This window comes from Mus musculus, chromosome 12 (genome assembly GCF_000001635.26).
Source record: "Mus musculus strain C57BL/6J chromosome 12, GRCm38.p6 C57BL/6J".
Taxonomy (NCBI): domain Eukaryota; kingdom Metazoa; phylum Chordata; class Mammalia; order Rodentia; family Muridae; genus Mus; species Mus musculus.
Window position 1 is genome coordinate 108,274,024 of NC_000078.6, and position 16,745 is coordinate 108,290,768.

Consider the following 16,745-nt stretch of genomic DNA (forward strand, 5'->3'; position numbering starts at 1 on the left):
AGCTTAGGGGCCTTTCATAGTCTTCCAAGAAAAACTCTCCTCTGCCCTCAAGTGTTTTCAGGGTAGGATGAGAGACACCCCTCGACAGCCCCAGAGTGCCAGCTGGTAACACAAAAAGCTGCGGAGGAGAAACTTTTTTCTGCGGCATCAGCTAGACAGGGACACCACCACGCCGAATGCTCCATTTGCTATGCCAGCTGCGGAAGGGTCTGAAGGTGCGACCCCACCCCCACCCCGCACCTGTGAGGTCTCCAGAAACTACTACTGCTTCACGACAGACACCCATGGGCTTCCGATCCCGGCGAGATGCTTACCGTGCAGGCCGTTAGGGATGCTTCGGTGGTGCGGCGGCGCTGACAGGTCATCCAGAGACCGGCGCGTGGCTCCGGCCTTGCCGTCCGGAACCTTGTGCGGCCCCGGGGGCAGCAGAGCCGCTGGGACGTGGTGGTGGTGGTCCGGGCTGCCGCCGCTGCCCGCACTGGACGTGCTGCTGCCGTCGCCAACGTCGCGGGCCCCCGAGCCCGCTGCGCTCCCCGCCAGGGGCCCGCTCAGGCTGGCCTGGCTGTCGATGGAGCTGCGGGAGCCCGCGCCGCCGCCGCCGCCGCCAGCGCCCCCCGCCGCCGCCAGCGCCGCGCGCTCCTCGTCCAGCAACAGCACCAGCTCTTTCAGCTCCAGGTTCTCGCGCAGCAGGGCCTCCTGGCGCGCCTCGAGCTCCCGTAGCTTCTGCTGCGAGCGGGCCACCTCGTGCCACACGGCGCCGGCCGCGTGGCGTCCGAAGCGCTGCCACTCGCGCGCCAGCTTGCGCCCTTTCTGCCGGTCGTCGTCCAGGAAACAGCAGAGCTCACGCAGCTCCTGATTGTCGTCCTGCAGCCGCTGGTTCACGTCCTTGAGGCCGCGGATCTCCAGCAGGTGCTGCTGCAGCCGCCGGTTCACGTCGCGCATCAGGCCGCCGTGCTCCAGCATGAGGCCCACCTTCTCGCCCTCGGCGCGCCGCAGCCGCCGCGCCAGCTCCTCCTTGCTCCAGCGCAGCAGTTCCTCGTCCGGGACCTGGCTCAGCTCCTCCGACGCCGCCGCTGCAGCCGCCGCCGCCACCGCCGGGGGCTTCGCCATGGCGGGGCCGTCACCGCGGCATCGCCCTCGCCCGCGCCGGGCCGGCGCTCCCCGCGCCGGGGCTTCTCTGGGCTCGGCCACGCGCGCGCGGGGGGCGGCTGGGGACGCGTGCGGCCCGCCCTTCGCCGCCTCGCGCTCCCTCCCGCGGCCCCCTCTGGGGTCACCCGAGAGCCCGCGCACGCCTCAGGACTGAGGAACCGGGACCGTGGCTGCGTCGGCGGCCGCGGTGCCCCGGCTCTCCGAGCTCGGGCGCAGCAGGCGGAGGCCCGCCCCCGGCCCCGCTCCCGGAGCCCCAGCTGCCCCGCCCACCCCGGGCGGAGAGGGGGCGGGGCGCCGCCGTTGGGCCACGCCTCCGAAAGGGAGGCGGTCAGAGGAGTGGCAGGCCCCCGAGGTCCCCCTACGCGGTGCGCCGGCCCGCCGGGCGCCCTGCCAGAGGCGCGCTCGAGCCACGGTCCCGCCCTCCCACAGGTCTGATTGGCCAGGTTCGGGGGTGTGCGGGAGGGGCGGGGCGCGCGCGGGGAGGCTGAAAAGATGGTATCTTCCAACCGCGGGGCCTTGCACCCTCCTCCCCCCCACACTCCCGGTTCAAGTTTCTTCGCCCGGAGGACGCGGCCTGGGCCAATCCCAGGACTACAAGGGGTTTTAAAATGCAGGTAGGGCTAGGGGGTGGCGGGGACCGGTGGGAAAGGTAGGGCAGGGCTTCCCTTAAAGGCGACGCGCGAATTTACGCGTCCCTTATCCGGCCAGCGTCCCTGACCCTCCCTTTCTCACCCTTAATAAACAGATGCCCACCCGGCGAGCACAGCTCTCTCCCTCCCTCCCTCCCTCTCGGGGGCACCAGAGTTCGGTACAGTCCGAGAGAGGAGGAACAATAGGACCCTGACATGGGGGGTCGGGCAGGGCTGGTCTTTGTCCCTTTCCGGGCCACCGACCAGAGCCACCTGGGTCCCTGCCTAATATTGCAGCGGGGCTGTCTTCCCACCCCTAGCCCAAGACCGTGGAGCCTTGCCAGCCTTATCTCAGGGCCAGATCTCTCTCCCTTCTTCCCCTGACGTGGTGGGAGCCGAGGACCTGCCCTTTTCCCAGAGCAGTTCTCCGAGCCCTTCCCTTCCGCGCACTACACCGCTAAATCCCTGGGATTGGAAGAACATGCAGTTCGCTAGGTGGAAACCCCTGAGAAAGGCGAGGGAAGGTCTTCCACCCTGGCCAGATAGCTGGGGTCCATAGGTACTCAGCGACCGCAGAACCTTCTTCCCTCGCCCCGCATCGCTGCGGAGCATACGGATCTTCCCACACCTATAAATCCCGTCCCCTAAGCGCATTTAACAGCGCTTCTGCAGCCAGCGGGCCGAGGGAAGGATGCGTTTCCCCTGGACCTACAAGGAGATAACCCACTCTGCGCGCGCACAAACCGGGGTAAGCTACCCGGGCCTGGAGCGCGTGCCCGCGCAGCAGCTGACATCCCCCTTTTACAGTTACTCAGCCGTTTACTAAACCACCTCATGTGCCCTCTTACACCTTCCCCATCCCGGGGGAATTCTACCGGGACAAGAGGCCACTGCTCTCTGAGGGCACTTGGCATTCTTGGGAGGAGGGAGAGAGTACAACGTGAGAAGAATCGGTGAGGCTGTCTGCAGCGCTATGCGGGGAATTCAATTGCCTTAGATCTGTGTTCTGGGAGGGACCTAGGAGCTAGGACCTAAACCTGAGTGACAAGGACAAAGGTAAGCCTGGAGGCCGGACAGGTGAAAGGAACAGCAAGTGGAATGGCCTTAGGGTTGGCTTGTTAGTGGCCGGTTCGAAGGGGAGGAGGGGCCGGCGAGATGGCTCCGCAGGTAAAGGAGTGTGAAGCCCAGCCTGACAACCTAAATTAATTCCCAGGACACAGTGATGGAAGGAGAGACCTTACTCCCTCACGTTGTCCTCTGACCTCCAGAGTGGGCAGTAGCTTACATAAACACTCACACAGAAAGAATGAAATGTAATAATATATTAAAAAAAAAAAAAAAACAAGAAAGGGTGCCGTAGATGGTGCGGGACATTAATCCTAGAGTTTGAAGGCAGAGGCAGGGGTAATATCTGAATTCCAGGCCAGTGAGCTACAGAGAGTCTGTCTAAAAAAAAGAAAAAAGAAAAAAGAAAAAGAGAAGAAAAGAAAGGAAAGGATGAAATATGAGGTCTGAGCTCAAAAGGCAGGCCCATGTGTGACCTGAAGCTGGAGTCTTGGCTGTCTTGGCTCCCATTGGTAAAGGGCTGGGAACCACACAGGTTGAGCTAATTCAGTCCTCCTTCCCCCTCCCTCCTGGTAAATGAGCCGACGGTCGAAAGGGGTAGGAAGAAGATGAGCCCCGGGGGATGCCGAGGCTGGCCACGTGCACTCAGCACCAGGGAGTCAGCTGAGTAGAGGGGCCTGGTGCTCTGCAGACCCAGCACAGCACACTTTCAAAAGGAGGGGACTTAGGGTCCGCACCTGGGGGAGGCTGCAGATCTGCTTTCAACCCCCAAGTCGCAGCAGCAGGCTCCCTGGAGGATCCCCACAGAGCGGAGACTGAGTGGGTTAAGGAGTTACTCCATTGAGACTGCAGGGGGGAGGGGCGCGGTGAGCAGAGCACACACCAAGGGAACACTTCGGCTCACCAGGGAAATTGCTGAGACAATTCAATTTGTACTGAGCTCTGTGGCTGCCTTGTGTCTCCTTGTGGTGTTCCTATGGCCTGCAGCCTCTGCCTTCGGGTCCTCCAGGGTGACAGCTTCAGTGGAGAAAAAAGGAAACCTTCATCCAAGCGGTGATTCAAATCACCTACACACTACGGGGCCAGCGGAGCCTGGTGAGGGGGGGCTCAGTGGGGGTGTAGGAGTGGGAGGAGACTGTTAACCACCATCCTTTCCCTGGAACTCTGAGAGCCAACGATAACAACAGCAGTAATAATAGCATGAATGACAAGTTCCCCATAGCTACATGAATAGGGTACCCTCCCCTTCTGTTAACCTGCCCCACCTAGGGCCTGGAGTACCTCCTTAGTGCTGGACTAACTAACCAGGAGTAAGTTGGCCAGTTACCCATGGGAGGGAGGTGTAGGAGGAGGGTGTGACTGGGATGTCAGGAGAAGGTAACCAAATACCTTCCCCAGCCCTCCTCCTGTGAGGCCCAGTGTTGAGGGTCACAGCTGCTGCAGGAGTCGGTAGCAATGGCTGTCAGGCTCAGAGGGCAGTCCCACAACATAGGGGTTCGCTTAGGTGCTAAGTTCCAGGCTCCGCATGCAGCCTTTGAGACCGGCTGTGGATATCCCTATGACAGCTGCCAGCTGCTCCTGCCATCCAGCCCTGCAGCTTCCAGATGCTCTGCGTGCCAGGCCTCGGGTGCTACCTCAAGCCTCAAATCTACAAAATCTACAAGTAGCAGTCCAACACACACACACACACACACACACACACACACACTCGGGCACTGCAGCGATCCGAGACCCAGCTCTGGTGTCTGAATATTTCATGCTGCGGTGGGGGGGTAGGGTGTTGGGGGGGGGGGCAGGACGAATGTGGCAAAGCCCTTAATTGTTAATGTGGCTTCTGCTGGCTCCAGGCCCAGCACTCCCGGCCCCTCCTGTTGGAAATGGCAGAAATGGCAACAATGGATGGTAATGACTCCTCAAGCCCCTCAGGTCTTTACGCCCTGCCCTGTGTGAGGCTGCTGCACAGAGATGTCCAGTGTCCTGCTTGCTTACCACACACGCCCCAGTTCTCGCTCAGTGTAGGACCTGGGAGCCAGGTGAGCAAATACTGAAGGAGAGAACAATGGCCTTGCATCTCTGGTCTCACGCCACAGTGTGTCCCCAGGCAGTCACAGACACACCTTGTCCCCTCAGCTTCTAGATCTGTAGCTAAACTTGGGATCATTCATTCCTTCTACAAAACGGGAGAGCCTCAAAGCACACCAGGCTCCAACCCTAGGCCATTGGATGACGTAGGCGGGCACTGCTTGCCTAGGGAAAGGTTGGGGTAGAAGGAGGAGAGCTGGTGAGTGTTCCAGACTCTTGCCTATGAGACTTTGCAAACCTATGCAGTGAGCTGGGTCCTGGGTCCTAAGCAAGGTCTCCCCCGACACCAGGAGGCATCCATCTTGGCCTCTCAGTTGCCGAGAACCTGTATCAGCAAGTCAGGGCCCCAAGGCAGCAAGGGGACAGATGAACCCCAAAGGTCTCAGCCCCGAGAAGCTCATGTAGTGAAACCCCCAACCAGTACCCCAGAGCAAAGACGCCCGAATATCTGGGGGAGCTCAGTAAAGAGGACTGGGGTACTCTAGATGGCCACGTTCTCTGGCCAGACTGGAAGGAGGCACACTCATTTATGTGGGACAAAGAGGCCTGGCTTTAGAGCACTGGTTCTCAACCTGTGGGTCCCAACCCCCTTGGGGGCCTAGTGGCTTGTTCACAGGAGTCACCTAAGACCATCAGAAAATATAGGTATTTACACTATGATTCATAACGGCAGCAAAACTAGAGTTATGAAGTAGCAATAAAAATAATGTTTATGGTTGAGGGTCACCACAGCACAGCGAGCTGTATTAAAGGGTCACAGCGTCAGGAAGGTTGAGAGCCCCTGCTTTAGAGAGCTTCCCCTAAAGATCCTCAGATTCCCTCAAGTGGTCCCCAAATATGTTGCCTAGGATGTAAGTATCTAGGGACGGTGGGACCTGGAGTTGGTGGTGTTGGCTGCCGTCTCTCCATCAGATTCCCTTGTTTATTGCTCCATAGCCAGCATCGCTGCGACATGGGAGAAAGTAATTGATGATGATGATGACAAAAAAACAACAACAAAAAAAAAGCCAGGCATGATGGCACATGCCTTTAATCCCAGCACTTGGGAGGCAGAGGCAGGCGGATTTCTGAGTTCAAGGCCAGCCTGGTCTACAAAGTGAGTTCCAGGACAGCTAGGGCTATACAGAGAAACCCTGTCTCGAAAGAAAAAAAAAAAACCTCCCTGGGCTCATGGACATAGGACCCCACAGGAAAGGCCAGCACAGCAGAGAGTAAACATTTTATACATGTTGCAGAATTTCAGAGCATCAGGGGGCAAAGAGATCCTGGAAATAGGGAGGGGATGGGAAATTGGGGAGAATCGCAGTGTCAAGAGTCAGAATGAAGCCAGGTGTGGTGGTGCACGCCTTTAATCCCAGCACTTGGGAGGCAGAGGCAGGCAGATTTCTGAGTTTGAGGCCAGCCTGGTCTACAGAATGAGTTCCAGGAGAGCCAGGGCTACAGAGAAACCCTGTCTGGAAAAACCAAACAAACAAAAGAGTCAGAATGACAGGATCCTGCAGCCAGCTCCACAAGTTACAAGAAGCCAGGCTAATGGGATCCTCAGCTGTGGGAGCCTAGATTAGGACTCACGTGATCAAAGGTGGAGGGAGAGTAAGACATTTTCACACCTTTTTTTTTTTAATGCCTTTAAAATTATCAAGGGAGCACACCTGCGTGGAGGTCAGAGGTCCTTGCAGTAGCAGAATCTGGGCGGGGCGGGGGGGGGGGTCCAGAGGTTCAAATTTCGGTGGTTAGGCTGGATTCAGTAACTTTACCCACTGAGCCATCTCACCAAGCCTTCTTTTAACTCCTTAAAGCCTAAGCCAGGCTGGAAATGAGACTCAGAGTGGAGCACTTGCCCGGCATACACAAGGCCCCAGCACCACGGAAATCGCTCCTGGTATTGCCCATTTATAACCCGGTTCCCCAGAGGTGGAGAGTGCAGTCCTAAGCTCAGGGTCATCCGAAGCTACCTAGGGAGTTTGAGGTCAGCCTGGGGGACCTGTAATCTCCAGGCGCTCTTCCTCTAACAGGAGGAATTTGGGGCCAGGTGCTGTGTTTCCCAACCCTCAGGAGGTCACCAGTTGCAGGTTCTAGGGCAACCTGGGCCACAGGGGAAGACATTTTGGCTGGAGTGTGGCTCAATGGCAGAGCACTGGACTGCCTTTACAAGGCTTTCAGGACCAGCCAGAATGCACACAGGAGTGTGGGAGGATGTGACTCACAAGATAGTTCCCAAGGTGAGGGTTCTACACCCAGAAGGAACCAAGCCGAGGGTTCTACACCCAGAAGGAACCAAGGCAGATGAAGGAACTGAATGACTGAGGCTCCAGTCAGAGGTGCCAGGGAAGGGACACCCAAAGGAGAACAGAGACAAATTCAGAGAAAACAAGCCAGACGATTAACCCCCCAGGTTAAATACGGACAGTGGCCAGGGAATGAAGACCCATGAAAGGGGGCAGCTCGTGGCTCAGCCGGCCACACACGTATACAGTGCAACATACAAACACCAGTCAAAGACTGTGATGTAGCTGAACTGAGAGGGGGGTAGAGAGTGGGGGCAGGGCACAGAACACACTCCTACAAGACATAGGTGGCAGATGGGTAACGCTGGAGAGACAGAAAAGAAGTCAGCCCAGGCACGGTGGTGCACACCTTTGATCCCATCACCTGGAAAGCAGAGGCAAGCAGATCTCTTGAGTTCAAGGCTAACCTGGTCTACAGAGCAGTTCCAGGATAGCCAAGGCTATACAGAAAAAAAAAAAAAAAAAACTGGCTAGGGGATGGGGGTCTGGGGTGTGCGTGTGCAGTGCTAAGAATGCACTGTTTATTTGCAAATAGTCCTGAGGTAAGCACCTAAATATCAGAAAAACTTCTGGTCCAGAAGCAGGATCCCAGGCTGAAGGGGGAAGAGGGTTTTGTTAGAAACTAGCTCTGAGCCCAGCGTGGTGGCACACGCCTTTAATCCCAGCACTTGGGAGGCAGAGGCAGGCGCATTTCTGAGTTCGAGGCCAGCCTGGTCTACAAAGTGAGTTCCAGGACAGCCAGGGTTATACAGAGAAACCCTGTCTCGAAAAAACAAAAAAGAAAAAGAAACTAGCTCTGTAGACTAGGCTATCTTCAAACACAGGTAGACCAGGCTATCTTCAAACACAGAGATCCCTTGCCTCTGCCTCCCAAGAGCTGGGACTAAAAGCACCCACTACAGTGCCCACCTATGATGGTAATTTCATTCCTGAAACACTGACCTGGATGGTGAGGGCACACACATTTAATCCCAGTGCTTAGGAGGTAGAGGTAGCCAGATCTCTGAGTCCGAGCCAGCCTTGTCCTCAGAGCAAATTCCAGGACGGCCAGGGCTACACAGAGAAACCCTGTTTCAAAACCAACCTCTGTGCAAATGATTTAAAATCATGTATAAAGCTGGCACTGGCTGTCTCAAGGACACCGGGAGCCAGATGACCACAGATTAGCCAGTTGCCTTGAAAATGGGAGAAAAAGGTGTCCTGCCTGAATTTGGCTCATTGGAAAGGGCCAGCCTAGTAGAAGACAGAAAAAGGGAGCTTCTTTAGCCATAGCACCCCAAAGCTCCCTCCCCGAGGCCCCCCAAAGCTCCCTCCCCGAGGCCCCCCAAAGCTCCCTCCCCGAGGCCCCCCAAAGCTCCCTCCCCGAGGCCCCCCAAAGCTCCCTCCCCGAGGCCCCCCAAAGCTCCCTCCCCGAGGCCCCCCAAAGCTCCCTCCCCGAGGCCCCCCAAAGCTCCCTCCCCGAGGCCCCCCAAAGCTCCCTCCCCAAGGCCCTTATGGAAGAGGGGACGCGTACTTTTGAGTTTTGGTGCGATTATGCCTCACTGTGCACACAGGACTGTGTTACAGCAGGAGACTTTTCCCCAAATTGTGTTCTACTTAAGTCTGCCCAGTGTCAGACACTGGAGTTGGAACCAACACCAGCTACTCAGTTGTGATGAACTGCGTTTCCTGTTGCCCTCCCTGGGATGGCTACTCTACAGGCTCCGGTGTGTGCAGAGAGCCCCTGGCATGTTACACACACCGACATGCACATGCACTAGCAATCCCAGGACTTTGATCCCACACTAGGAAGTAGTCTACCCCTGAGCTGCATCCACATCCATTTTTAAGGTGCTGTTTTGAGACCGTGTTGCACTGTAGGCCAGTCATATTTTGAATTGTGATTCCCCTTCCTCTGCCTGCTGAGGGTCAGGTCTCAAACTTGCACCGATATACCCAGCTGAATAACAGATTTGATAGTTGCTTTTTTGCGGTGCTGGGACTTGAACCTGTGGCTTTGGGCAAGGTGGGGAAGTGCTAATGTTGAGTTGCACCTTCAGCCTTTATATGTACATAATTTATAATGTATATGTTTGTGTAAATCCATGTGCATTTATAACATATAACCAATAGCAAAGCTGAGCTCTGGGCCGAGACCTGTACAGCCAATGAGAACTAGGGACTTTATTGAAGGGGAGGCTCTGAATCTGACCCTCAGGGAGGACCCTCAAGCCGCCCCTGCTGGAGGGTGCATCCACCTGGACGGCTGTTTGCATCTGATAAAGCCCTCCCACCATTTTAACAAATGACCTAGGTAAAGGAAGCTAACTTCAAGCATGCCCCCATAGGAATGATACTAGACTGGCCTTGGAAGTGCCCAGCAGCAGGAAGTATGGAAAGTAGGGCTCAGGTGAGTGTCTGGGAACTTTTTTTTTTTTTTAAAGCGTGCACTTTCTTTTTTTTTTTTTTTAAAGATTTATTTTATTTATTATATGTAAGTACACTGTAGCTGTCTTCAGACACACCAGAAGAGGGAGTCAGATCTCCTTATGGATGGTTGTGAGCCACCATGTGGTTGCTGGGATTTGAACTCAGACCTTCGGAAGAGCAGTCGGGTGCTCTTACCCACTGAGCCATCTCACCAGCCCGACTGGGAACTTTGATAAGTCTTTCCGACCACAACTTTACTCACATGTTAAAGCAGGCTGGGGGAGGGGGGGAGATGAGGGGGCAGGTGGGAATGCAAATTGGAACAAGCCACAAGTGGACTTTGAGAACTGGAGGCTCCGTCTCCTGCCCAGGAGAAGGGCTGGCATCTGCTGGGTCCTTGAGCAGACACAGTGTGCTGGCAAACCCAAGTCCATCCCAGGAGCCTGAGGAAGAGCTGGGGAGGTGGTGGACAGGTGGGTCCCAGGAGGGATGGCGTGGCAGTATTTCCACCTACTATTTCAACGAGTGTGCACAGAAAAGCGCGAGCTCTGAGGTTTCTACACACATACACACACACTGTACCTTCAGCTGGCTACATACAGCCACCCACTCCATGTCCCTTTATGCTCACCCACTCTACCGAGAACCTTATGGCTCCAGCAGGAACTTGGCCTGTACTTCCTGTGGACCTTAGTCCAGCTGTTGCTTTTAGGTGGACCCTGGCTGCAAGGCCCTCTCCCAACCCCTGGACCAGTTTTGGGCACAATTCCTAGACCCTGACCCCAGAAACCCCTGACTCTGGCAGAAAAGACAATGCTAAAGCGTCCCGCACCCTGCCCAGATCCCAGGATGTCCCCTGATCTGACTGGCGTGCCCTGGGGATGTCATTGGCAATAGGGCCTCAGCCAGCCATTTGACATTAGCCACTTGACAAATGCCACCAAGATTCAAGGTCTAAGCGCATTCTAGAAGTTGTGATTTAAACAGAGTTGTCAGGTGCGGGGTTGGGGGGTGGACAAGCTTAAGCAGGGAGCTGAGTGACCAAGTAGGTCACTGGGTCAGAAATAGGCATATTTAGAGTCAAGCCTTGGCTGAGATGTGCAAGCTCAGATATCAGGGTGACAAAGTCGGGACTCCCCACACACCATGGCCATGCCTGTCCCCCATCCTCCTCACAGGTCATAACTCCATGATGAGTAAGCCTGTCAAGGCCTTGACTGCTTCCCCCTCTTCCAACTGCTGGGCATGGGGGGGGGGGGATACAGGAGGAGGAGGAGGGGGCGCTTCCAAGGTGGGGCTTTATAAATAATCCCTGAGGGGACTGCTCCTCTGTAGCCTTTCTTCCTGTCCACTGGGATTGTTCCACTGGGACAAATTCCCAGCAGTGAGATTCCCCAGTGGAAGGATGGCTGTCTTCCCGCCCCTTGCTCACATCCCTCAGAGTCCCCCTGTCTAGGAGAAGCGGCTAATCCTGCCTGGCACTTCCGGAGGAAGATGACAGATCTGGCCCTTTCCTGTAAGAGCTAATTAGCCGCCCGGTTCGTCCATGACTGTCAGAGCGATGAGGGCCCAGGTGACTCAAAGTCATCTTTCTAGGGCCCGCCTGGATGGCTCAGCCATCCAGTGATGAATTTTTCTTTGCAGAGGTTAAAAAAAAAAAAAAAAAAAAAAAAAACCCTGCAGCTCCCCAGGGAGGCAGGGCTGCCGGCAGCTTCAGGGAGGGCCACAGGGAGGCTGAAGGCAGTTAATCCCTCTGTCCTTTCCGACAACAAAGGGCTGCTGCCTCCCCACCCCCACCCCTCTGACCGGCTGGACCAGAATGGCAGGCAGAGGGTTTGGAACGGCCAGACCTGGAGCACTTAGAGGGAGTCCTTCCCACCCAACTCCTCACTCCAAGTCAGGATTCCAGGTAAATCCCAGTGCTGAGAAGTGTAGTGGGTAGCGTATCCTAGCCTCTCCCCTAGGTAACTCCTCCTTTCTGAAGGAGTTACTGAAACCAATTTTGGATGATCACTACTTGAGAAGGGTTCTCCACCAAGGGAACACTGAGGGAAGTCAAGGCAGAGGAGGCTGTGGCCCCCAGTTCCCCAAGGAAGGGGTTGCTCATTATTCCTGGTCCCCGTCCCTGGAAGTGAGCCAGGTTGGTTCCCTTAACCTGCTAAGGAGGAGACTAGGGCAGGACTGGAGCTCGAGCACATGGGTGTGTGTGCACGTGCGTGCGTCACCCCTCCAAGGCCATCTACAGACATGAGTGTGTCCCCTGAAAGCAGGAACAGGTGAACCCTGAAAGGTTAGTGTTTGGGGGTTCAATAGGTCCCACTGAGCCAGGCCTACCTTGCTCCCCACATGAGACTTGAATGCTCTAAAGGTGAATCCTTTGTCTGCCTTTCCAGATGGGAAGTTTTCTGCTCCTGGAGATGAAGGGTGAAGGCAGGAAGGGCTGGCGGTGAGGGGCTTCCTGGAAGCTCAGTATTCATTCTGTCTGGGCCTTTTGATGTTTTTTTGTTTTGTTTTTCCAAGACTGGGTTTCTCTGTTTAGCCCTGGCTGTCCTGGAATTCACTCTGGAAACCAGGCTGGCCTTGAACTTACAAAGATCCTCCTGCCTTTGCCTCCAAGAGCTGGGGTTAAAGGTGTGCCCCACCACTGCCCGGCTTCACTCTGTGTCTTAATATTTACCCTCTGTGGATTGATGGCCCTTTCATAGGTAAGGAAAATGAGACACAGGCTTTCAGAGCTTTACTCGGAGAGCTGAAGATGGCTGACACCCTACCCCTCTCCTCTCCCTAAGGCTACACCACTTACCTGTCTGCTGTGAGCAAAGCCCTTACTTCCTGTCTGCCCTCCTCTAATCCTACCAACCATTCAGGTCTGCCCTAGCACAGGCAGCTGCCCTCAGTTCTTATTCACAGAAGGATTCACACTGTGAGCTGCAAGCCAGCCAGCCATCTAGTCCTGGTCCAGAGATTGCTATACCCATTGAAGGAATCTCAGCCATAACCACAGACAACTTGGGGGCACCCATCCAGGGTCCACGGCCCACAGACACTCGCAGAGAACTCTTTAAAGGTTTTAAAATATGTATGGGGGTTGGGGGGAGCAATCAGGAACATGCGTTTGTCAGAAGGCAACTTGCCGAATGGCGCACGCCTTTAATCCCAGCACTCGGGAGGCAGAGGCAGGCAGATTTCTGAGTTCGAGGCCAGCCTGGTCTACAGAGTGAGTTCCAGGAGAGCCAGGGCTACACAGAGAAACCCTGTCTTGAACAACCAAAAAAAAAAAAAAAAAAGCTTGCCGAATTGGTTCTCTCCTACCATGTGAGTTAGAAGGATGGAGCTCGGATGGTCAGCCTAGGCAGCAAACGCCTATACTCACTCTTAGGAGCTTTGTGTGGCCCAGGACACAAGCCTAGTCTCCAGAGGTCCACCCTTTAAAGATAATTTGGAAAGGTGGGGAAAGCCTTAGTATCTGGATCCAACTCTTCTTCCGATTCGATGCCTTTGAAATGGAATGTAGCCACTGGGCCTTGCCTTCTGCCACCCCCTCAGGCTGCCTGACTGAAATGGGCAGAGATCCCAGGCCTTAGCCTCCTGCTCCAGGTTGCTCTGCAAACTGTGGCCTCCTCTAAATGCCCAGAGTTCCCATCTCACCAGGAGGGCAGCATGGAAAGCCTGCTTCCCTCCCTCCCTCCCGATGAGATGATGATGGCTGCCTTGTCTCTCCTCCCGCTTGCAGTGCGCCCGCTGCCCTTCGTCCCCACCCGCTGGCCCGATGGCAAGGCGCTGGTCCACAAAGTTCTTCCTGGTGTCTTAACTTGTCAGGCTCCTAAACTGTGGTCAACAGTGTACTACTGCATTGGCCCTGCTAGTTTGCCCACCTGCCTGGTCAACTTTCTATTCCAGGGTCCTGGGTGCACCTCCCCACCCCCAAACCCACCCCAGAGCTCAGTCATCACTCTCCATCAGTCATCGGGCTCTTTAAACAGTCACTGTACTGTTTAAAGAGCCCAAAGTCCAGATCAGCCAGACTCCAGCAAGCAAATCCCACCTCCAACACTCAGTTTCCTCTTTTATAAAATGAAGATCATGGCCGCCATAAAGGTGGTGGCCCTGATCACACTGGGCCTGTGCATAAAGTGCTCAACACGCTGAGCGAATGATTTAAATAATAATAATCACTGGGTTAAGAGCACTGACTGCTCTTCCGGAGGTCCTGAGTTCAATTCCCAGCAACCACTTGGTGACTCTCAACCATCTGTAATGGGATTGGATGCCCTCTTCTGGTGTGTCTGAAGAGTGCGTCAGTATAACTCACATACATAAAATAATTCTTTAAAAATAACTCAGGGGGCTGGTGAGATGGCTCAGTGGGTAAGAGCACCCGACTGCTCTTCCGAAGGTCCGGAGTTCAAATCCCAGCAACCACATGGTGGCTCACAACCATCCGTAACGAGATCTGACGCCCTCTTCTGGAGTGTCTGAAGACAGCTACAGTGTACTTACATATAATGAATAAATAAATCTTAAAAAATAAAAAAAAATAAAAATAACTCAGAAAACATCAGTGAGAACAATGATTCAGTGGCACTTGTTAAAGCACTGGGAGGAAGGATTTTTATCCAGGGCTATCACAACGGGGACACAGGGACTGCTGCCAGCCCTGACAACGACGGGGAAAGACAGCCAATAGGACTGTAGGGAGGCAGAAGGTGGGTGGGAAATTACCAGGAAGAACTTGCTGGGGGCCAGGCAGATTGGGCAAACCAACTTAAGGGGATTGTTGCCCAAGACACCCACTGGGGGTTGTGCACAGATATAGAGGTCGGAGTCAGGGCTCCTGCTGAACTGACTACACATTCTTTGCTAAAGATTTGATTTCATAAGCAGTGCCCAAATGAACCTAGGTCCCCACGGCCCACAACGCTGCCCTCGGGTTGACAGTCTAGCTGGGAGCTAAGGAAGAGCCTTGAAATGATCCGCTGTGGGAACGGCATTGGAGCGGGTATGATTCAAACTGAGGAGCTAGGAGAGCTTTGAGAAGAGGTGCGGGGCGCAGAGCCAGAAGGGGCAGCCAGGGATGGTAGGCAAGGAAGCCAAGCATAGATCCCCGCCGCCGCCTTGCCAGCCTGGCCTTTATCATTTTAACGATGGCGTGATTTAGTGGGCATGTGAGCCGCCTCGGGCAGCCTCCCCACTCTGCAGCACTTCTTTGGGCTCCCATTACCCTTTAAGGTAGGCTCAGAGGGAGCCGCAAGTCCTCATGGGCTGAGTCCAAGGGAGTCATTGCCTCTCCCCGATTTGAGATTCTGAAATGAGCTCAGCCCATTTGGGTTGAATTTGGGTGACTTTTGGGGAGAACGCAAATGAGCTGAGCTGAGCCGCACTAGGGTGGGGAGGAAGGGTGGGGGTACAGGAGTGCACCAGGCGGTGGGCACCCCTCCCTGGGGCTTCTGTCCCTAAGGTTTGCCTACAGAGAGATATTTTTTTCCCCAGCCTGGCCCAAACCACTCCCCAGAATTCTGTTTTCTTATTTAAGACAGGACCTCACTATGTAGACCCAGCAGGCCTAGGACTCAAAGAGATCCTTCTGTCTCTGCCTCCTGAGTGCTAGGATTAAAGGTGCAAGCCATCACACCTGTCTGCTCCCCAGAATTCTAAAAGCGGTGGCCCTACTAAACACAAGGGTCTCTGTGTTAGATGTAAAAATATATATTTTAACAAGGACTGGGGCCTGAACCCAGGGCCCCACCCATATGTACTACCACTAAGCTACAGCCCTAACCCTATCACTTAAAACACCAGAGTCAGCTGTAGCCCAGGCTAGTCTCCATCTCTATAATAACCACCAATGTGTGAGAGGCTGACCTTAGTCAGCCTCCATTTCCCAGCCGCTGGGATTATAGGCATGCGTCGTCATGCCTGGTCCAAAGCTGTAAATATTTTGAAAAACTAAAGTGTAAATGTTTTGTCTGGGGAAAGAAGCCTTTTGCTTTCTTGCTGAGGGGAGTGTATTGGAACCCAGCCTCTCACACAGTCTCTCATACAGGCTTCCATCCCCCAGGCAGCCTGACTGGGGTGGGAGCCCTCCAGCCCTCCAGGTGAGAGTGCAAAGGGCAGAGGTTGCCAAGTGCTGGGCAAAGTCAAGCCTTGGACCAAAGCTGCCTCTTCGCCCCCTCTCAGCCCTGGCCCCCAGCCATTCCTCTATGGCTAGTGGCTCCCTGGAATCCACCCTGACAGAATACAAGGTGTCTTGGGACATTGGGACTCAGCTTGTCACCTCTATGTGGCTTGAGCGACCGCTCCACGCCTCTTATTTCTGGTCTCTGTAGCCAGTGACATCTATCTACCCCTAGGTTGCCATGGGGAAAGATATGAATATGTGAAGGCTGAGAGCCAGTACCTAGGCCAAACCTGACTCGGGAACAATGTCTTCTCCTTAACCACGCCTAGGCATTGACAGCCTCTGTTCCCCCCCTCCGAGTGGCGCCCCTGCCTGTTACCAGCAGTAGAGCCAGCTCCCTCTTCCCTGTCTTCCCCAGCCGAGATCTGGATGGAGAAGTCAGGCAGTGGGAGGAGGTTTGTGCACTGGTGTCTCTTGCAAGCCCAGGCTCTTCTCACCCTTCTCCACCTCAGCCCCTCAGCTCACCCACTCAGAGGCCAAATCCAGAATTTCTATATGAACCTCTGACCTGTGCCCCTCTCTCAAGCCAAAAGCCTGTACCAGGGCCAGGTATGGCGACACACACCTTTAATCCCAGCACTCAGGAAGCAGAGGCAGGAGGGTTTCTGTGAGTCTGAGGTCATTCTGGTCTACAGAGCAAGTCCCAGGATGGCCAGAGCTACACAGAGAAACCCTGTCCTAAAGGAGCAGATAAAAACAAAACCCAAAGCATATACTGTTCAGTCACCCCAGCTCTAAAGTGAGTGTCTATTGTATTCCATCTTGATGGGGAGCCATCTAAGAGGTAATGAGCATCTGACCTGCTGTAAATGGCAGAGTGCCTAAGGAGGAAATGGGTCAGCCACTGGCCCTCACTAAGTCCGGGGGAAAGGACAACACCTGTCTGCCTGGGATGAGCAAGCAAGGTGTGGTCTCAGGAACCTGTAATTGCAAGTTCCTTGGGGC

General features: G+C 55.0%; 1 protein-coding gene across 5 annotated transcripts in view; it reads right to left on the bottom strand.

Annotated features, from left to right (window-relative positions):
• Positions 1 to 3,829, bottom strand: part of Ccdc85c (coiled-coil domain containing 85C) — a 74,254-nt gene extending 70,425 nt beyond the window's left edge. For 4 of the 5 annotated variants that reach the window (XM_006516161.4, XM_006516160.4, XM_006516159.4 and 1 more), the window contains exon 1: positions 315 to 3,829. In XM_006516161.4, coding sequence (XP_006516224.1) covers positions 315 to 1,110 — 796 coding nt within the window. In that variant the 5' untranslated portion in view covers positions 1,111 to 3,829. The remainder of the gene's footprint in view (positions 1 to 314) is intronic. The other variant, NM_001159910.2, reaches the window with a different exon arrangement.
• Between the last annotated feature and the right edge of the window lie 12,916 nt (positions 3,830 to 16,745).